This window comes from Alexandromys fortis, unplaced genomic scaffold (assembly GCF_014885135.2).
Source record: "Alexandromys fortis isolate MF-2015 unplaced genomic scaffold, M_Fortis_MF-2015_v1.1 scaffold_78, whole genome shotgun sequence".
NCBI lineage: Eukaryota > Metazoa > Chordata > Mammalia > Rodentia > Cricetidae > Alexandromys > Alexandromys fortis.
This window is the reverse complement of record NW_026067977.1, coordinates 381,367-404,031: the sequence shown is the minus strand read 5'-3', so window position 1 is coordinate 404,031 and position 22,665 is coordinate 381,367. Positions and strand designations below refer to the sequence as shown.

The following is a 22,665-nucleotide window of genomic DNA, read 5'->3' as shown; positions in this document are numbered from 1 at the left end:
CTAAAATGTAAATAAGTTCTTACTACAATTAATGATCTGTTTGGGGTATAGCAGGGAGCAAGGTCAGAATGCTTTCCCCAAGCAGTCAAGAGTCATTTCCAGAGAGTAGTGGGCAAGGATGCTGGCAGTCGACACAGCAAGGTTCAGAATCTAGCCAGATAGGTTAGGGTAAACTGGAGTTGTATGGTTGTAGCTGTGATATTTAATCTTTTGAGCCTTAATTCCTGGTCTGCACAATGGAGAAACAATTATCTTTCTCTGAGGTGTAAGCGTAGCAAGTGAGTGATTAAGGCCTCAATAGGTTCTTGAGTGTTTAGAAGCACTTGCTGCTCTTGCAGAGGACCTGGGATACATTCGCAGCATACACATGAGCCACACACGACCCCTTGTAACTCCGGCTCCGGGAAATCTGATACTCTCTTCTGGTCTCTGAGGGCACCTGCATGTATGCATGCATGCAAACACACACACACACACACTTATAAAAAAATATTTAGAGAGAATGAACAAACCGTCTGACATGAAAAGACTTTCAAAGACCTGACTTGTCTGCAGTGCCAGGGCCTGAGAGCTTGTCGTGAAAGGTCCTAGGCTGCCTGAAAAGACTCAGAAAGGCTTCACTCCTCTGTCCCTCTTCGTTAGAGAAGCTGCCTTCTCCCTTCACTGCCAGGGAACAAGATAGGAAGAAGGTTTAGGGTGCCGCAACATTAAAAACAAAAAGAGCAAATTGTGAGCTTCTAACATCTGGAAGCAAGAAAAACAGGCAGGAGGGGCAGTCAGATGTTGGTCCAGTCTGGGGTCCCCACTGCTTCTCTTTTAAAAGATCCCCAAGCTCTTTCCCTCCTCATACTTGCAGGTTTTCCTTTAAGCTAAGCTCGTGGTACTGGAGACATGGTTCAGCATTTAAAAGTGCTGGCTGCCCTCCCAGAGGTCTAGGGTTTGAAACCCAGTGCCCACAAAGTAGCTCAGAACTGCCTGTAAATCTGGTTCCAGGTGATCCAATGGGCTCTTCTGGCCTCCATGAACTATGCACACATGTGGTGCACAGACATACATGCAGGCAAAACACCCATACACATAAAATAAAAGTAAATGAATCTCTAAGTGATCCCTTCAACTTATCCCTTAACCCCTTCCTCACCACCTCTTCCTCCTCCACCTCTCCTCTCTTCCCTCCCCCCCCCCGCCCCTCACACACCTGTCCTACCTCTAATTTCTTAACCAAATAGCACAGTAATCCTAAACTACTGTGCCCTCAACTAATTATTGCAGCCCTGGGGTTCCGTCAGAGTCTGTTTTTCCAAAGAAATAGTCAGTCTTCCGATTTTCTGTCAAGCCAGGGTTAACCATCTAAAAACTCTGGGCTGCAGATAGACATGAGCCAGAGAGCTCTAGTGTTCGTCTGTCTCTCTGCCTCCAGACATACTGCTCTGCCCCCTGAACTGAGGTCTTAGAGGAGCCGGTAAGTTTGAGTGGTGCAGTCCAGTCGTATCTCCCACCTACCCAGCATTCCCTCCTGCTGCAGGGCAGCATGGATCTCCATGAGCATCTCCACTTTCTCCCTTTGAACCCATCGGCTTCTGGATTTTTGTCTCAGTGGACTACTGAGTAGCTCAGTTCTACTTACCTAATTTACCATATATACTCGGACCCTGTGCTGCTTCCAATCATAGGCTATAAATGGGTGAGGAACCCGCTCTTCCAAAAACAATTTAAGGAAATGCACCCTGTCTGCTTATAGATTACAATGTTCAGCCATTGCCAACTCATGTGGACAGAATGGCAGACGTTGAGATACATCTTTTCTTCCTGTATGTGTACCGTCTCAGCTGATCCTAGTAACAACCATTGGATAGCCACATTTATTGCTGCTGTTCCACGGATGCACACACTTGTGTTAAAGGACATTAAGGGGCCCATACAATTAAGAAGTGTTAGAACCAGAGCTCTAATGCTTGCAATGTGTCCCCAAGCATCTGAGCTTAGAACCAGGATCCTGCGTAACTGATGCAGTCACTACACCAGAAATAATAACACAGGACTGGAGAGATGGCTCAGCAGTTAAGAGCACTGGCTGCTCTTCCAGAGGACCCAGGTTCAATCCCTAGCAACCACTTGGTGACTCACAACCTTGAATAATGAGCTCTGATGCCCTCTCTGGCGTGCAGGTGTACAAGCAGACAGAGCTTCCACCCCCCCCCCACAGGGTTTCTCTGTGGTTTTGGAGCCTGTCCTGGAACTAGCTCTTGTAAACCAGGCTGGTCTCAAACTCACAGATATCCGCCTGCCTCTGCCTCCCGAGTGCTTGGATTAAAGGCGTGCACCATCACCGCCCTACAGAGCTCTTGTATACATAAATAAATCAGTCTCTTTTTAAAAAAGAAATAACACAGTAAAAGTAACTCTGTTTTCATATATGTACTTGCTGCATATAAATAATTAGAAAGTGTGTCTGTGTGTGTATATATGTATGTGTATATATGTAGGTATGTATATATGTGTGTATATATGTATATATACATAAAACTTTAAATATCAGCACAATGGCTGACACGTTACACATCTAATGAATGCTGCCATTTATTATCATTGTATTGGGCTATGATTATCATTGTAATTTTATCATTTCCTAAATGCTAAGCTCTCAAAAAAAAAAAACAAAAGCAATGAAAACAAGGCCCTTCTCCTTTAGCAATTTCTAGAACAGTAATGGGTCAAGGGGAAGTAATAAAATTTGCATATCCCAGGATTATAGGAGTCCAAACAGGATCTGTGCAAAATGAGGTCCTAGACGAGGGTGGGAAGCCAGCCCTGGGGTGCAGACATCTGCAAGGAATAGGGATCTCCCCAGGCTGCTAGGTGTGTGCTGGGCCCGGTTTCTGCCGCTGACCCTGCCCTCAAGTTCAGCGGCTATGAATAGAGGTCTTGAATGCTAAGCTGTCTTCTGATCTATCTTGTTGACAAGCCTTTTGCCTGTTACTAAGTCATCCTTTTAGCATTCTCACATCCCTGCCAGATCAAGATCTCAGCTTAGCAGGCGAGACATGGAAAATAGTTACTAGTGCTCTCCGGCAGGCTCAAGCAGTGTCAGAAGGCAAGCAATTTCCCCCATTTCCATTCACCAGTGATGCATTGCTTTTCTCCTTCTTTATTTTTCAGATACTTAGTTTTTATGATTGTTTCTGGGAAGCGAATGATACATCGTCAAAGCACAAATCACTCGTGTTTCCTTTCCATTCACCAGTGCCCTAGAGCCCTTGTTGGCCTTTTTCATTTAGGCATCAAACACACAGGACTGGAAATCTCCGATCTCTGATTTCTGAACATGTGATATTAATATAATTTCAAGAGCTGCATGAAAGCACCTAATTTTAGCTCTAAATGTTTTTGACCTTAGCTGCAACGTTCCACAAGTGCAGTAAAATTTCTCTCATTCCAGTGGTGTAAAGGGCAGGTCAAGTATTGGCCAAGGTGCATTAGGAGAAAGTGTTAATATTCAAAACAAAAGCTAACCGGGGGCTGTGGAATCTTGAAGCTAAATGGGCTTCATGTTTCATTTGAAACTGGCTCTCTCATCTCACAAGCCAGAAACCGAGGCCTCACTAGCCGCTATGAAACAGTTTTAAAACTTTCTTTCAACATTAATGTGTCTGCTTTTATACCGTATTTCACCATTAATACCAAAGCCAGCACTAGAATTTAAGCCTCCTGCTTTAAGTGGGTCCCACCTTCTTCCTACTGAAACACGGGGACATAGAATGGAATATGGAGACTGTGTGTAAGGCTTTTGCAGAGTCACAAACAACATCCTTACTTGTGTTTCTGAACCCTCTGGTCCTTTTGTCTTCGATCCATATTGCTCCACCATCTTCCCTATACCTCTAAATTTCAAACTAAACCTTTTTCCCCCTCTAAATGCTTTATAAACACAACCCTTCGGGCTGTACCATTAACAACATCAACAAAAACAAATCAAAAAAGATTCTGAGTTGAAAAATGTTGAATTCGGGGAAAGTATCTATCATTTTGAACTGGTAACTATGTACACAGTTACCAGTTCAAAATGCTCTGCCCCTTCCCACCGAGAAGACCAGTTGTGTTTTTAGGACACAGTAAAGCTACAAAACTCTAGGCTTAGGTCCAGGCCACGCGGGTCAACTTTGTAAAGTTGAGGAGGTTCTCTTTTATGGAAGTCACTACTTCTGTGTGCACCATCTTCCCAAGAACAACTGAAGGACAGTCATTTTCAGGCCCCTCTGTCCGCAGGGGGCGACGCAGGGTCCTGAAAGGACTCTACCGTAAGCAGGCAACATAACCAACAATATGCTTTTCTTCCTTTTTAACAGACTGGCTACAATATTTACTGACCCTAGAATCACCCATTTGGAAATGGTTAAGGTTTAAAAGTTCTTCAGGCCGAGGGACTCGTGGTTTCTAATTGCTAATGTTTGAAGTCAGTTTGATTCCTCGGAAATTTGTTCAGCCTGATGAAAGCAAAACTCAAACTTCCCTCAGGGCGTGAGGTGTAAGATCTTTGGGTTCCGTTGTTTTTCTTTCGTTGTTTGGGGGGAGTCTGATTGTTTTTGAGGGATGGCTTCTCCCAAGCCTTCCCGGGTTACCCGAGAGCCCTCTCACTTCTCCAGTACGTAATTAGAGAGACAACGCGCAAGACCCATCTCTGGAGACCGGACTCAGGACTCCACAGTTTCAAAGACTCAGAGCTGCTTCCCCTTACCCTACCCTCCATCCCCCACACCCGGTGCCTGCGGCCCCGGCCCGTCAGGCCAGGATGGGAGCTCAGTCGGCCCAGAGCTGTGCAGGGGTCTCCCGCGCGATCTCCAACTCTCTGCACCGCCTGGCCGATCGCGACCAGGCCGGTGTGACCTGACCGACGCGGCCACTGCACGCTTGTGAAGGTCACCCGAACTATGGATTCACCGGGAAGTATCCAATCCAGTCCTTCCCTGGTGAAATGTCAGCTGAAATTCCTTGAGAGGCTCGAAAGACTGCCGTTTTCCCAGTGACAGGGAGGCTGGGGCGTCGACGCGAGGCGCGAGAAAGCAGAGAGCAAGATTAACTGTCCCCATTCATAGGTGAGGTCTTTTCCTTATGCTGGGGGCGGAGGACAGGGAACAGCAGAGAAAGCCGCAGGCTATGCAATTCAGGAAACGTGTCTAGTTACTAAACAGACCGCTCCCGGGCTCCCACTAACATAAGGACCACTGAGGACGCGTTTATTTTCAGGTTTTTGTTTCTTGTTTTGTTTTGTTTTGTTTTGTTTTGTTTTGGAGACAGTGTCTCACTATGCAGCTCTGGCTGGCCAGAACTCTTAAAGATCATGCTGACCTTGAGCTCATATAGGTTCGACTGCGCCTCAGCTTCCTGATTACTGGGATGGAAAAGGAATATCCCCATGCTGATAGACCCAAAAGTTTGTGGTGTCTTACAGTTTCATCCTATAAAGTATGTGGCAGTTTTCATCACCCATCTTATCTAAAGCTTCACAACTATGTGGGGCTAAAGAGAGAGAAGGGAAGAAAGAGGACAGGGAAAGAAAGAAAGAAAGAAAGAAAGAAAGAAAGAAAGAAAGAAAGGAAGAGAAAGAAAAAATAGAAGACAATTAGGGGATATATTTCTACATGTGTTTCATTTGTTCCTAAATTAATTTTCCCAATTTGCAATGCTTATCTCAACTCTACAAAATATAATTATTATCTAGACTTCTCCTATTCCACTTACTTCCTCCTTGGCTAGGGGGAAGATATTACTGTTTAGAATTGAAAGTAACATTCTGGCCACACAAACTAAAACCAGCATTAGCCACAAAATTAAACGACTGAGGGAGAAAACTTGCTGCCAGCGCCTGATATTTAATCAACTTTATATAATTTCATTTTTCTGATATTTCTCCTAGAATTTGTTCAAAATCGCTAGGTGGGTCTAAGAAATAAATGAAAATAGTCCATATCTAGAAGTTTCAAATCTCAAATTTTCTAGACTTTAAAGTATAGATAAAATTGATAAAAAAAAAACTTTTCTTTCTCAAGTAATGTATTCCTAATCTGTTAAACTGGATATACCCTACACACTCACTCTCACACCCACACATGCCTGTACACGCGCGCACATACACACGGAGGGGGTCAGAGAAAGGGGGAGCTTCTTTCCCTGATTTATTAACTGTATCCCACCATTCACGTATGTTTCTGAGGTTGGCTGTGGTCATAGAGTGCACAGGGTGCCATGGTTTTCGCATGTATAAACTTGTACTATTTTTTTTTACACCTTTACAAAGGCCAAAGCTGGATAGCAGTGTGTTTGTTCATTTGTTTTAATACAGCATCCATGTAGAGATTGCCTGTTTTCACTTCTGGTATCAAAAGCTCCTTAGCAGTTTGTACTCAACAAAACACCCAGCCTCTAAGCAAGGCCATTAGTGGTGCTGAATAAGCTTGATTAGTCCTCTCCAGGTGCTTAAGTCCCCCACTTCTTCCATTTCACAGCAGGTCCTCCCCTCCAAGTCTCATTTTCCACCCGGATGCTTGGAGCAAGGGCCTCACTTAAATTAACTAATGATTATCTTTCCCCAAAGAAGTGTAAACAGACCTGATTTATAAATTTGCTAATTGCTGTTCCCTGTGCAGACCCGGGGAGTATCTCAATCATGTGCATATAAAATTCCAGGCTTCCTAGAAACCAGAAAAGACAGAGTCAGAATAAACCCTGTGCATGAGAGGGCCGAAGAGATTTCACAGTCCATAACTGCCTGTTTTGCCCTTCTTTTGCAAAAGTCAAAAGTTAAGCCTTAGGTGGGAGGGTGAGTTCGGGAATATGTAGTTGGCTTTTGAAAGCAAGAAAGAACCAGCTCCTTTCAGGACCCTCGTCAGAAGGATCTCTGCATTTCCAATACCGGGGTTCGTGATTAAAATCGCCAGAATTTGTCTCTCATATTGATATTGTTATCTCCTGCTAACAGACTGTCTGTGATGGATCTGGAATAGTCGGCGTTTTAGCGACAGCAATGAATGCCATCGGGTAGGTTTGAGCAAACAGCAATGAGGTCTTCTGCACCGGGCTGCATCTGTTTTGTCCTTCTCTCTGCTTCTGTCTAGTTCGACAGGTGTGGTTAAAGATGAAGGGTTTCTGTTAGGTTTGTGGTCCTATGCAAAGAAACTGTACGGAGAAAAGGGAAGTACACCTCTCCAATATTCTGAGTTTTCTTGGGTTGACTCTCAGATTAAGCGTTTTAGATCACTGTTCACTCGCTCCACACAGACCGTATGTATTAAAGATAGTTTACACTAACAATTTTCTTTCATAATTAAAATTTTACAGCTCTGGGGCTTATTGATACGAGGATACACGGGGTATAAGAAAAACGTCATGGGGTGTATATCGGTTTAATCTCTGCCTGAATTCCAATCCAAGAAATTTCTTTCCTCCTCCCTACATTAACGTCACCCTATGAACTTTATGGGAATTTCATCTACAAAATCAGTAAACCCAAAATGGCTAGCTGTAAACTCCAAAGCATTGCTCAATGAGAAATGTAAGAAACCGGGCGATGGAGAAGCCCTCGGGAGGTGGTGGGGGGGGGATAGAATTCAGAGTTTCAAAGCCCCTAGGTTGTGCGCGGATTTGCATAGGAAGCCTTTGTCATTAGGTTTGCTCTGGACCCGGGACGGGGAGGGCGGGGGTGGGGGGTAGAGGGGAGTCTGAGGTGCCCTGCGGACCGTGGGCTAGAGGTGTTTGAATGAGCCCTCCGAACTCCGTGGCGACATAGTGAAAGTACTGTGCAGTCCTGAGCCTAGTTAGTGGACTACTGACTCGGTGGGGCTAACTGCTAAGGAATCAGCCGCAGCAAGGTTCACAGGAAACTCTGGTCATCTAAATTTCCCCATTCCCTGGCCTCTGGCGGCAGTCTAGCTGTTTACTGTTGTTGTTTCTTTGGGACCGACTGAGTTAGGATTACTTTCCTCCTACCCGCCACCCCCATGGTTTCTCCCACCGCTGGGATTTTACGTAGAGTCTGCAAAACCAATTCCCATTGCATAGGAGCAAATGATGAGACAAGCTCTCCTAGCCCCGTGCATCCACAGTGTCTGACCCGCGTTCGGAAACGCACTCTTGGCCTTCATTCTCCAGTGAACAATCTCCAATCAATGACAAATTCGCTTCTTACCTCCTCCTTTGCTTCTTCACAAAAGGTCACTTACCAAAGGGGGTAGCCTCTGAGGAAGACCGTATGGACGGCAAATTTCCAAGGCCCACTTAGTTCCTTGTCTGGTGCCTACCGCACCCTGGATGCCCGCTTGTGTGTCAGGGGCAGCGCACTCAGTGCAGCACGGAGAAGTTACAGTCCTGTGGGCAGACCCTCAACAGCTGCGTAGGGTTCTTCACATCTTACCCCGGGCATCTAAACCCATCTTGGGTCTTGGCTGATTCTAGACATTAATATTCTTTGCGCTGACATCCAACTCATCCCTCTGTATCCGTTTGTTAAACGTCAGTGCAAAGTCACTTCCTCCCTTTCACCCCATGTCCCTATTGGGAATGGGGTGGATAACGTCAGGATTGAAATCCCCGTTTTGCTCTGAGCAAACAAACAATACACTGGTAGATTAATGAATGTGACCAGTTAGTCTCAGTGCTAACTCGGAGGAAACTAGGAAGGAAATGCTTGCTCTAGGGCAGCGGAGGTTCCTGCTCGGGCTTTTCCCTTGTCTAGTTTTACCAGGGTTTGCGCGCGTGGGTGCGAACGAAAATGTTAAGAAATTCTGCTTATGCACGAGTGTGCGGAGTGTCTATTGCCTGTACCTGCCTGTACCTGCCCAGCCGCAAGGGATGCCACCTCCCTAGGCCCGTAGAACCCGGGCTGGCCGCAAGGCCTTCGGCCTGCAGGCTGAAAAACGGGGAAATTCCTTCCCAGAAGGTTTGAATTATTTCGCTCCGCAGGAGACCGGGCCTTGGCCGCTCTCTGCTGAAGATTCGGGCGGGAAATGTCTAAGCCAGACGTAGGGGGGTGGGGAAGAACCAGTTGAGCGTCGGAGGGGTCCGAGCACCGAGGGCGCCGCCGAGTGCCCGAAATACATTTTCAAGGCCGCAGCCACAGCAGCTGTTCAGCCGATCCTGGGTGAAAGTTTCCTCTGTTGAACTTAGCCAGAGGCCAGGGCCTTGAGATTCCCTCTTGCCGGTGGCCTCTACACCCTAAGTCCCAGCGTCTTCTCCAAATTCAGGGAGTGCGGGAGCGAGTGCCAACCGGAGACTAAGGCAGGAGTCTGAGCAGAAGCCCCTCAGGCCTAGAGATTTGGGAGACTATGGGGCGTTGGTTGGAAGTTTTTGAAATAAATATTGCGTCCTCTGACCAGTGAGTTGCCTGCAGAGGGAAGGCCTCGACTGGCTGGTCACCCGCTGCTACATGTTTGCGCCTCAGGCTTGGGGTGCTCAGGCGCTAACTAAAGCCAACTTTGTCCAGACCCGGAAAGAAACTCTGGTTGTGAAAAAGCAAACGGCCGGCGACTCTCGGAATTAAAGTTTGCTTTACAGTTTAACTTTACCAGTTCAAGTTGTTTGAGGGTCCTGATGGTTTCAGGTCGGGTAGGGCTGATCGAAAATAGTTGAATCGGTTCAAAGAGAAGATGGTGAGAACAACGAAGCTGGCTTCTTTGGCCCGATGAGTATTTGATCAGGCTCCAGGCCCGAGGCAATTTTGGTTTTATTTTGTATTTATTTTCTCCCTTTGCCTAGGACTAGCAACCAACACAGCAACCTCTCCCGCCCAAATTGAGAAAAGACAAATTATGGAACCCAGTAGGAGAAAGACACTGCTTTGAACAGGGTGGGTCAGTCGCCTAAGCAATTCTATACATGTCTCTATACATGTCTCTAATCGTGGCCTTTTGAGGGGTCAGGGTACTATACTAGAAGAGAAAACAAAACGACAAGGTCCCCAATTTCTGCTCACAATGTCTACAATTAGGTCCAGAATGGGCTGCTATGACACCAGGGCTCAACGTGTCTCCACATCAAGGGGACCTTTTTCCTGAAGGGTGATTTCTCACTCCAAGTGTAGAGAAGAAGACAGCCTTTTAGCCATTGCCAGAGCTTCAACCTGGGGTCCCTGTATTCCCAAGGCCATGCTGGCTTACGGAGTGCTCTCAATTTTGGATTCCCGCTCCTGAAACCTTTCTCATAGAAACAGTTCCCTGTTTTCGAACTCCCATGTACCCTTTGCCTTTTCCAAACAAGTGATAAAATAACGGGACAGACAAACTGAACTGTGTTTTGTAAGGTTCGCTCTATACTGCATCTTTGTCAGGCAGGGACTATGGACTACTAAACAAACTTTTAGAGACTGGCTCCCCACGCTTATGCCTGTGTCTGGTATAGTCTCTTTTACAGATCCCCTCTCCTTGCTCGCCTCACTTCCTGCTAAGAAGGGTGGCAGAAGGGGAAAGTTGTGAAACTATGCCTATGCTTTTGACCCCACATGTTGGCCCTTTTGAACAAAAGACCCTGGACACACTTCCAGCAACCTAGATTCTCCCCCAGGGAAAAGCTCCTTTGACAAGATATCAGTCTTGCTAAGTAGAATAATTTCTCCCTTCTCCACTGTTGGGGAAATAAAATAAAAGTGACTCCCAAATCGAAAGTTGTCAGAAGGCCTGCAACATATTCCATTAACTGTACCGATGCCTTAGCGAAATTCTCAGAACAGATCATTTCGGAGAGGAAACGGGCTCTTGCGAAAGAAGGGACGCACATTACCATGCGTTCCATCCTATATTGCCCACGCAGAGGTCCGAGTGGACCTGTCCTCTCTCCCAAAGAGAGAAAGTCGTGAATGGACAAAATAAATCTCCTTTTAATTTTCTTTTCATCGACTAATAAAAATAATTCCCCAGCACTAACGCGAAATTCCGTAACAGGCTGCAAGAACACGGAGAATCTCTAAAGCTCTGTCTCCGCGGGTCTCTGGCTAATCGCGTTATTATTAGCCTCGGGAGCGTGGAAACTGAACTGTCAGAGCCGAAAGAGAAAATGTAAGCGACAGCTGTCCCTCTTCTGGCTTTGGCCAGCTTTTAGGCCAGGATCTCCAAGCTCTCCAGCTTACTGGCTTCTCCCATCCCTGTGTGGGTGGTTGCCCTACTCCACCTCCCCTCCCCCAAGCCGTAGGAGCTGGGTCTGCTACTTCTGGAGTTTAGCTGGTACACAGGGACACCTCCTGCACGGTTTTAGAAGTCTGGACTGAAAATACTATTTGCTCTCAAGCCGCTAAACCAAGTTGTGACTGTTGTGTTCGTGTGCTGTGCATACAGGATTCTGACAACAGCTGTTCCCCTAGGCCGGTTTGCACTGTTGAAATCTTGGCACTTAATAGAAAATGTGAGGCTGTTTTCCCCTTGCTGGGGTTTGTTAAAATACACACATTGACATCCGCCTTGAGTTTTAACTGTTCCGTGTATATTGTATGTGTATGATACAGATAGATCCAAGACAAATTAGTTAAAACATTCACCCACCCAAATACAGAAATGAGGGCCCTGAATAAAGACCGAAGTTTCAGGATATATCGTCTAATTATGTCTCCAGTGAGACAGAAATACAGTTATTCTTCGCCATCTAAATCTTAGGTGGGAGAGAAACTAAATGAGAAAAACGGAGCATTTCCCACGACCCCGGTAAGGGTTTCACAGGCCAGCGCCAGGGAGCTCTCAGAAGCAAGTCTCAAATCAACTGGGCTCTTTCTCCAGTGTCTTTGACTGCGCTCTTCCGAACCCAGGGACCCTTAGTCCTTCAGAGTGGGCGCCTCAAAATGCTGCTTGTTCTCTACTACAAGAGAAGGGAACGAATGCAAGAAGGCCTGCTTGAAATTGGCTATTAGAATGCAAGGCTCGGGCCAGCCCCCCAAATTGGTTCCGGCGAATTTAGGGAGGCTCAAGTTATTTATGCCAAGAAAAAGAAACCCACGTCGGAGCGAGGCAGGGAGTCAGCGGGCCGGGCCTCTCTCCACACGCAGGCATATCATTTGGTATTCCTTCTCCACCCGCCTCCCCTAGTCCGATCTCACACACTCACCCGGGTGGGGCTCCAGGCCGTGGGTCGCCGGGTCGTCTGTGTCTCCGAGTGGGCCTGCGGGACTCAGCGCCTCCATGGACAGGTCCAGCCCTTTCTCCTCCCAGTCTCGCAGCTTCCGCTTTTTATTTGAGCCGATCAAGGCTTCAACGGAGAAGGCATGTGCTCTGGAGCTCAGGGCGACTGCAGATCTTCTCCTTTCACTCATTTTAGCCGCCCGCACCCGGGTCCCCTCTCGCCCGCGCTCTACTGAGCTGGCAGCCCAGCGGCCGCACGCTCGGAGCGCCTGCCGGGCCCGGCCCTGAAGAGGCGGCGGCTCCGCGGCCGGAGCTGGGGCGGCGGCTCCGCGGGTGATCTGCGCCCTCCCTCCGTGTCCTCCCCCGCCCTCGACCGCCGGATCAGACCGGTGCCCCCAGCTACCCCAGATTCTAGGAACGAGCGCCAGGAACGCCGCCCGCTCGCTGCATGAGCGCTGAGTCCAGTTTCCCACCCACCAGGGCAGGCGCTCACAAGCCTTGCAGACTGGACTTCATCTTTCTTTCTTTTTTCTTTTTCTTTCTTTCTGTCTTTTTTTTAAATTCTCTCCTCCCTTTTTCTTTTTCTCCTCCCTCTCCCCCCTTCCCCTCTCGGTCTTCCCGTCCTTCCCCTGTTCCAAACTTCTGGGAAATTTTTCCCCCCTGAATTCCACTCTTCCTGAGGAACAGGGGGTAGGTAGTGAGCTCCTGTCCGAGGGGTGAGGGAGAAGGGAGGGGGAGGAAGAAAAAGACAGAGGGGAGGGAAAGCCAACCCCCAACCAATGGCAAGAAGGGAACAAGAGAAACCTCGAGAGCTCCGGCCAATGAGGAGAAGGGAGAGACTGAGGCTGGGGCCAAGGCTGAGCGCTGGCCATCCCTGGGATGCTTCCCTGCCAACTTTAACCCCTGGCTTCCCGGTGCCCGACTGGTTTCTGGGGGGGGGGGGGGGACAGTCGGAACAGCTGAAAGTCAAACTCTAATCTTTGTCTTTATAGACTCGACCAAACTGCAAATCCAGATTACAAACCCGTACGTTTTCCTTCCAAATTCTCTGCGTCTAATAGACCTGGCTACTCATAATCAATTTAGATGCAAATCTGCAAAGTTGGTGCTGTGACAAAATGCTAACCTGCCCCCACTCAAACAAACAAACAAAAAAGGCAGAGTAGGTTTCTGTTCACGTCACCCTTGCCCCCCAGGGTTTTTGAGATCTGCCCAAATTTCTCCACACAGGTTACGGCTCTGTTCCCCATCAGTGTTTTCTGAGCGGGTCTGGTTAAGGCAAAACGAAACAAACAGAAAAATCCTGTTGCCATCCTAAGTCTTCTAAGTGAATATCTCAAGGTTTTACTCTCCTTCCTCTTCTACCTAATGAAGGGAGGAGAAGGGTCGCTGAGACCTGAGAGACCAGCGTGGGGCGCTGACCTTATCTCGGGTACAGCAAGCTTACCCTTGCTGGACTGGGCCCGCACCACACAAACAGTAACTTGCACAGCGCAGCACGCTCTGAGCTGCCTTTCGCCTATTCCGGGCTCTTATTCCAGAGAACCCACAGCGGCTATCGGAAGAGAGCAGCTAAGAATTTTGATGGCTAAAAAGAAGCCTTTCAAATTTCTTTCAAATCCCCTCACCTCCAGAACTTGGCTCTCACCTCTCACTATCTCCCTTCGCGCACACTCCCCCCACGCCAGCCCCCTTAAATCTTTCTAGACAGTTCATTCAGCACGGATAGTCAAGGAACTTAAAATTCAACCTTCCCTACCATTCCTCCAGTCCACTGATTCACGGGCTATTTACCCGGATTGCGAATAGCATAAAGGCCCCAGCACAGACTTATCCCGAGCTAACTTAGTGTCCCGCCAGGTAAATAAATAAATAAATAAATAAATAAATAAATAAATAAGAAGCTCATATTTCGGGGGCAGAGGCCTAAAAGCCTCACTTCCCCATTCCAAAGACCTGGTCAAAATAATTCTATCCTGGGGCTATGACGCTGGAAGAGGCTGGAAACTTTGCATGGAGTGGGAGGCCCAGCATAAAAAGAGCCTAGCCGGGCACTGAGCAAGGTCTGAATAAGTAAGCTTATATGAAGGGGTGCAGGGCAAGTGAGTAGCTCCAAAGAACCAGCTACAGCGGTAAGAAGTGAAGGAAGACTGTGTCACCTCTGAAAGGCCACCGTGCTATGATGGCTGCCCCAAAGACCAAGGAAATTTAGTTCCTGCCCGAGGACCTCTGCTGCTGGAAGCGACATCCACATCCACATGGTGAGTGTGCACTGGTCTTTAGAGAACTACGCTTAAAGTTCAGTTTTGGAATTTCCCTCAGTTTGTGCTCCAGCCTGACCAAGAACAAGCTGGTGGCACAGCAAATACAATAGGCCAGTCCTGGGCTCTGGTACCTTCCTGGGGTCTTCTTCTCAGACTTGGAAGTTCCCAAGCAGCAAGGACAAGAATTTAGCATGTCTGGAAAGCCAGACACTCCCGTGGTTGTTCCTGGAGACGCTGAGAAGCAAGTGTCAAGGTGCCCTTACCGACCAGCATTTCTTGCAGCGACTATGGCTGAAAGGAACCAGAGACAAGGTAACCCAGGAGCCCTGCAAATTCCTTCCCCAACAGCTGATGTCTTGCTCTGGGCTTCTGGTCTCATTGAGCCTCTCAGAACCCCTTATAGTGCCTCTCCCAACTCTAGAATTAGGAGCCAGCCTATATCTGGCTTAGTGAGAAGGCTATGGGTCACCCTCTAGATTTTCCCAGCTCTTTCCTCCCCTCCATTGTCTCCCATCTCTCTTTGAAATCCCCCTTCAATTCTTTGAAAGGCCTGGCCTGGACTGAGAAACGGATATACCATATAGGACAGACACCCTCTGTGAACCTACATTAGTCCTGTCCTGGGCCCCTCCCACTACCTCCAGTCAATAGGAGGCCTTAGACTGATGAGCTGGCTTAGTCATTAGGGTGCTTGCCTAATCAGGCCCAACAACCTGTGTTTGATTCTTTTGACCCACAGGGTGAAAGGAGAGTGCCAACTTCTACAAAGTTGTCCTCTGACCTCCACGTGTTTATTTTGTTTTTTTTTTTTTTTTTTTTTTTTTTTTTTTTTTTTTTTTTTTTTTTTTCCTTTTTTATTTCTTTTTTAAAAAATGCAAAAGACCCTTTAATCATCAACTAGTCCCAATGTAGGTCCAACAGCACGAGCCCACCCATATGGCAGGCCACAGACAGAACGCCTCAGAAGTAGCAACAGTGCCTTCAATATAGGCCGCTATACCCCGCTCCATGGCTCATGTGTGGGAGAGGCCTCTAGGTATGACTTGGCCTCTTCTTCAAGCTGCAACAACTCTGTCCCATATTCACTCATACTCTACAGTTGCACAAAAACCAATCCATGAAAATGAAGACTAGCAGACTTGGACCAATGAGAAAATTGAAGTTTCCCCAAATAAACTGGGAGGGGCTTTAACATTCTGTGTTCCCATTGGAGTTCATCTAATCTACCCCACTAAGGTATGCACTCCTTAATACAAAAAACTATGTTGATGGGAGATGGGGGGGAGGATTGAATAAGGTGATTTAGTATGTTTGGCTTGGGTACATACTGAACAGTCAACAGGCGTGGAGAGGGAGTTGTGGGTTCTAACTAATTTTTCTTCTATTGATTGCTCAAAGTGTTTCTAAAAACCTACTTTGGCTACCTTAGTTTCTTTATCTTTTAACTTTTAGGGATAAGCATGGGGTCCCCAGTTTTGAGGCTGATATCTAGGCATTCTCCAGGCCTCCCAGCTACAGGCTCCACTTTGTGATTTAAACAGATTCTACAGGCTATAATTCCACCTCAAGTCTATCCCAGGCCCAAAATCAAGCCAGAGGCATGAGCCCAGCTCCTGCTTGTGTGCGAGAAAGAAGGAAGAGTGTTAAACCCTAAAATATCAGAGGAGATCTCCCCCAGAGTCACCAGACACCAGAAGGGGCATTTGTGGACTTGAAGTCTAGGCCTAGTCGTGACAAAGGACACCAGGAAGAAAGGGCAGGGCAGAGACTGCACTACTCAAACTGGCCCAGCCCAGTTACCAAAATTTCACAGGTAAAACAGAGTTCGGCAGCAAGAGGATAGGCAGGCATTCCCAGAAGTGGAGCCCCCCATGCCCATCCTCCATTTCGCTTTGCCCGTTAAAGCACTCTAAATACCACCTTCAAGTCGCGGCCGCCTAATGCTTCTAATGCTTCAGTGCGGAGGTGACCCACCAGCCGGCTTTGATTTCAGGGAATTTCGAGGGAGTAATTGAAAACAAAGTTAAGAACAACTGGCCAGCAGGACACGTGAGGCTTCCCCTAAACACGTGGGAAGGACATTCTGTGGGGGCAAGGGGATTGTAATGAACTTGGCCATCAGGGGAGGCGTAAAATATTATGAGGCGACTATGGGGTGGGGAAAAAAATCACGGAGACTCTAAGGTGAGGTAAGCCTGGTGATCACTCCTACCACAACCCCAAACTGTATGACCCTAAGCGGGTCGATTAACAGGCTAGGACCTCAGTTTCCCTTCTCCAGAGTGCAGAGATGGAAAGGGTTTGCAGCCAGGAAGAAGCAAGTTATTCGTAGGGGGCAGAAGGCCCGGCAGACCTAAGTTTTTATTCTGGCTGAGATCAAATCTTCTGGCAATCTGGAGCCAATGTTTACCTCTTTTCACGTCTGCTTTCAAACTGGCGCTCCAGAGAACTGTAAGAGCGTGAAATGGGACGAAGTAAGTGGTCTGGAGCCCTACGGTGCAGCGAGGAAGAAGAGTAAATTTTGAGAGGTCCTGCCCAAGACAGCATGGGCTTTCTCATGTAGCATGCACCTTCTGGGCTGGCTTTGGTCCACAGCTAAGACACTGCCTAAGTCCTTGGCTGTCCTGAGGAACCCCTGCCCCCCACAACAGAGTTGTTTTTTTTTTTTTTTTTAAATAAAAGTCCACGGGGGCAAAAGGTCTTTAATGATGTTTTTTTGTTTTCGCGAAATAAAAATCGTCTATTTTTATTTTAACCCAGCAGCGTGCCCACCTCTCGGTCCTTCCAGATGTTTGCAATAAAATCGCAGGTTTTGCCTTTGGGACTTGAAATAAAATTTAACGGCCTTCACCCCGTAATTATTCTCTTAGCTCGCCCTTCATAAATTTATCTGCTTTCTATCGGCATTGGGGCAAGAGGCAAGCGAAAGGGGGGAAAGCCCCGATTTTATATTTGTGACTATAAAAAAGCGCCACCCGGTTTCCTCGCCTTCGGCCTCCGCCGCAGTGTGGCCCGGCAAGCCGGGCAGGCGGGCCGCAACATTGCACTATTGTTCCCCTGACTTGGGTCTGCTCTGGAGCTCGGCCCCTCCACAAAGGGGGCCTTGTGTGGCCCTGCCTGCTGCGGCCGCGCCCAAGAGGCGAGGAAATCCTGTTCCCTTAGGCTCAGCTCCTCTTTCCCTCCTCGGTTTGAGCTACCTTGCAGCCCGGTTTGCGCCTTCCTTGGGCTTCGCAAGAAGCGGAACTTCCATTTTAGTTCTGGAGGAACCTGCTTGAGGATTCCCAGGCAGGCTAGGTAGGGTTGTTTTTCTACTGGAGAACACAGCCAAAATCGAAGTGGAGGGGGCACTGACGTCCCAGATTTGGCTCAGTGTGCACCCCAACCAGTATGTGAAGCTGGTGACTCTCTCGCCACCCAAACCCTTGTTTACACCGTGTATATCCCTTTATCCGCCCATATGCCTTTCTAGACTTAAACACAGGCACAGCTGATAGTTCGCTAGAGTGCTTAACGTCACTGTGCAGACTTGCTGGGAAGCGTCCTGACCTCGCCCTCCTAGGCTCTCAGAGCCTGCAGAGGCAGCGCCTTTGACATCTCTACCCAAACCTCAGCCACAAGCTCTCCTTGATCTAAAGTGTAATCCCGGTGCGCTGTTTTTTAACCACTTCTTCTTCACCTATTAGGGACACCTTCACGTTCAAAAGGTCAAAGCCAGCTGACAAAAGGAAGAAATGGACCCGGCATTCTGCCTCCGGGGCTCACTCCTTGTAGGAGTCACCCGTTGCCTATGGAAGACCCTAGCTTTTGGCAAAGCTCCAGGAACCCCACTAAGGACTGGGAAGCCGAAGTAGGAAAACTGGAGTTCCAGTTGGAAGCAGCAAAGCTTTACTTGCTCTCAATCACATGCCCTGAGATTCTGGCTTGAGCCAGCAGACCCGGAGCCAGAAAAGACAAATTCTGGAGCCACACACTATGGTAGAAAGTTCTTTGGGGGTGCTTTCTGGGCCCAGGACTCCCAGATCTTCTAGGTTTCCCTCCTAAATGTAACTTCCTCTCCTTCCTGGTAGTCTGGCAGGTGCCTGGTCAAACAGCTCCCTTTAGGATTTTTTGTTTTTGTTTTCCTGTTTGTTCATTTATATGAAGAGAGTGAACCATCTAAAAGCCTATTGGAAGAGGTAAAGAAATATCAGGCTCTGCAGCCTAATTCCATAGCAAATTTGAGACATAAAGATGGTGCCTCAGGTTTCTTGAGTAAAGGTGAGAGGGTCAGAAATGAAGTAGGCCTCACCAAGGCCAGCTGGCCTGGGTCTGAAAAAGCCTGGGATAAAACCGGACTCGCTGAACATAGCGGACAATGAGGACTACTGAGAACTCAAGAACAATGGCAATGGGTTTTTGATCCTACTGCACGAACTGGCTTTGTGGGAGCCTAGGCAGTTTCGGGGATGCTCACCTTACTAGACCTGGATGGAGGTGGGTGGTCCTTGGACTTCCCACAGGGCAGAGAACCCTGATTGCTCTTTGGGCTGATGAGGGAGGGGGACTTGATTGAAGGAGGGGGAGGGAAATAAGAGGCGGCAGTGGGGAAGAGACAGAAATCTTTAATAAATAAATAATAATAAAAAAATTGTTAACTGATAAACCTAAAAAAAAAAAAAGAAAGAAAGAAACGAAGTAGGCCAGAAGCACAACAGCTAGTGTTAAAATCTGTTGGAGCTCAAATACCAATACCTAAATAAATGTAAACAAACAGTTTGGGGTATTAACACGCTGATATACTGATGCCCCCACAGGTACACCAGTCGTGGTTAGAATTCATTTGCCATAAATAAAAGAGCCACCTAGGAGCAAAATGTCCTCAGTGGAACGATGGGAGTCTATCCCCAGAGACCATCATCCACAAAGACTGGCTGAGCACTTTTCCCCTTCCCCTGCCAGTGGAGAACAAGCTATCACTCAGGGGGGGGACAAGAATTATCCATGGTCAATAACTGTACCACTGCTGGGGAGGGGCTGGTGGTCAGACCATCTTGCCTGCCAAGGTCAATGAGACCAGCACTACTGGACTTCTGTTTACACTGCTTTTGGAATTAGGTGGAGTTACAGGAGCTACTTAAGGAATGAACTAAGTCACAAGGAGCTTTGACTTTTGACCTCAAATACTTGTACTACTTTGTGGCCCCAAGACCAAACCAAAGCAGGTGGCACCGGCTTAGGCCAGAACCATATTGCTATCATCGGTACTCCTGGCTTCTTCACTATTGGAAAGTTCTACGTGACCCAAAAAGGAAAAAAAAAAAAAAGAAAAGAAAAGGCGATGTTATGCATAGACCACAGTTTCCAGGAAAGCCATCCAAAGAAAGGATAAGACATGTGCATCCCCCCAGCCTTGCTCTCACCACCCACCCTTATCTCCATTTCTTCCTTCTGGTCTGCATCACATAAAGGCTTTTGGGGCCTGTGCTAAGTGCTTAGCATGGACCAACTCACTCCACCCACTTTGACTTCTGTGAGCCAAGAACCGGTATTACCAGCCACATTTTACACGCGGGGGAAACTGTGAGGTGAAAAAGAGTTATGTAACTTGGCAAGGATCTCACAGCTTTTAGTGCAGGTAATGTCACTCCAGAGCCAGCATTCTTAACCCCGTACACCCCTGGCCTCTCTTCTTGCATGTTTCCTTAAGCAGCTTGCACACCTAGGTTCTCCCAAGGCAAAGTTGCTGGTAATTGGGAGGCACCAATGGAATTGTCTTATAAGAGGATGAAGAATGTCCGCCCAGTTATAAATACACACTGGAGCCCTTCCCAGTTCCAGCAGGGCATCTATTTTAACATGGGGGTAAAAGGCAGGCACTCACTTTACATCTTTTCCCAATGGGAGGGGCAGCCAGGTGCTAAGCTAAGTGGGTATCATTGTGCATGTACCCATGGTTTCCTTCAGAAAGGTAACTCAAGGTGCAGGCTGGGTCCAGTCAAGTAGGATCCCATGGGAAAGCTTGCTTTTGGCTTCTTGGGCTCCAGGCCTGGGCTTGAGCAAAGAATCATGTCCATAACAGTACCCCATTAGTGATCCAGTCTCAGAAACATCTGTCGCCTGCCTCCCATCCACCCAACCCCACTAATAAGCAACCTGGCTATGTCACCTATATTTGCAGCTGAGAAGGGGGATTAGAACTCAACAAGAACTCTCTTCTCCGGATCTGCCTCCTCTTGAAGAATCTGTCCATCTCAGAAGTGTGGAGGACTGTAACCAATGCCCAGCAGACAGGCGGGCTACTTCTTGAGGACTGATGTGCTCGCTCCTGCAGTTTGAGAGCTACCTCTGAAACTCCATGGTCACCAGAGAGGTGCTTCTGCCTCAGGAGGAGCCTTCAGTACTGCCAGAGTCCCCACCTTGTTCTCTGTCCCTGGCCCTGACACAGACACCCAGGATTGGACTGGAAAACCATCTTGTCTGTGACCTAGATGTACTTAAAATGAAAAGGAAGAACAAGTCTGGTTGCTTGTGTGAGTACCAATCACTTATATTTGAGGATCTAAAGCCTCACAAATCAGGTTGGGAGGGAAGATCCAGAGAGAAAATCCTTCTGTTGTTGGAGGAAAAACTATGATGAGAGGAAGGAGAAAGGCAGTGGTCTGATGGTCTGATTACCGAAGGGGCTCACATAAGGCCAAGTAACCCATTTGGGAAGGATCATCCTTGAAGATGCTGCAGTCTCTCCCTGGCCTCTGGATTGTGATACTTCCCTAGTTGACTGGCCGCATTGCTGCATCCAAGTGCTTCTGGCTCCGATCCCTTCCAAAGCTTAGTCCCCCTCCACCTCTAGCCTCCAGCAAGGGTGGGGGAATCTGTGAGTAAAATGAAGCCAGCTTCTGGGACAGCATGGACTCTGTGGCAACCAGCTGTCTATGCTGTCTAGAGGAGCGGGACAAGAGCAAGATGCCAGAAGACACACACACATACAACACACCCTTGATTGCAAATCCTGTTTCACTGGAAGACCAGTTTTCTTTGAAGTGATTAAAATATCACTTCTTGTCAAGGCAATGTAATGCTGCCCAGGGGTGAGCTGGGTGCTGACCCTTAACCCCGTGGCATCTTTGTCTGCTCCTGAAGGGAAATCTCTTCACCTCTGCAGATGCTGTTTCTTCACCCACCCTACCTTTTCACCTGCTCCCTTACTGCCTGGAATTTCTCTTTTCCTGTCTCCATCAAATTTGCTTGCATTTGAAAGTGTCACTGCATCAAGGGTATGCCCAGCTCCCACAAATCCCGCCCTCCCCCCGCCCCAGCACACAAGAAAAAGTGTGTCCTGGGAGGGCCTCTCTTGGGCTCCAGAGGACATTAAACACCCAGCTTTGCTTTGCTGTTTTACCCCCTGAGTTCAGTCCATGTGCAGCAGATGAATAAGCAGGGCCGTTAGTAGCCTTCTCAAAGGCAACCTGAAGCAGGTGAGCTGTGGGCTCTAAGGACAAAGGAAGACTTAAGAAAATAAAAGCTAGGTGAATGTTAAAGGGGCAGAAGAACTTAATGGGAAAAAATAAAAAGGAAATAGAAGAACGGTAAAGTAAGAAAGGAAAAGCAAGAAAAATAAATGAATCTAGGGCTATGACCCCAACCTAGCATAAAATACATGTTTTCTTTCAACTGCCATCTAATTTCCCCCCAAGAAGCTGGGCACAATAAAAATCTAGGGTGAATCTGCCTGTCCCGAGGGACTGGAAGTCCTGCAAGAGTCTTTGTGAAAAGCAACCAATGTCGAAATATCAGCTAGAGCAAAACAGGGGCAACCAGAAAGAAGCCTGAAGCGCTCCACCTAGGGTTCTCAACACTGCGAGACTCCTGCTGTGACCTGGCAGGCTAGAAGGCACCTGTGAGCCTAGGGAAGGTGAGGCCGACCTCCTTCTCTCCTTCTTCAAGCATTGAGGTGCCGCACCACCAGAAAGAAAGAGGCAGCTAAGGTGGGGGAAGGGAAAAGGAGAGAAAGCCCGAGCGACTGAGGGTCTCAGAAAAATGGGAGCCATGAAACCGGGTTTTGCTAGTTCGGCCTAGCAGAAAATTTAAGAGCCCTTGAGTTTTGCTTGAAGAGGGTGGTGGGCGGGGAGAGGGGAGAAGTGTTGGGGAGGAAGCCAGGCGTGTCTGTTGTTTTGTACGTCCGTCCTCCCTTCCCAATCTTTAATCCAGTTTGGGGTTGTTAAGTGAAGTATAGAAAGAGGTTTCACGTCGGTCTAATTCTCAGCAAGCTCTTGGCAGTGATGGAACTGGACGAGAGCTCGCTGATAATGGCCCTCCCTAACCCTTGCCCT

General features: G+C 47.8%; 1 protein-coding gene across 1 annotated transcript in view; it reads right to left on the bottom strand.

Annotated features, from left to right (window-relative positions):
• Tbx15 (T-box transcription factor 15) overlaps positions 1 to 12,316 on the bottom strand; it is a 102,245-nt gene extending 89,929 nt beyond the window's left edge. Inside the window, exon 1 of the mRNA XM_050157594.1 lies at positions 12,079 to 12,316. Coding sequence (XP_050013551.1) covers positions 12,079 to 12,283 — 205 coding nt within the window. The 5' untranslated portion in view covers positions 12,284 to 12,316. The remainder of the gene's footprint in view (positions 1 to 12,078) is intronic.
• Between the last annotated feature and the right edge of the window lie 10,349 nt (positions 12,317 to 22,665).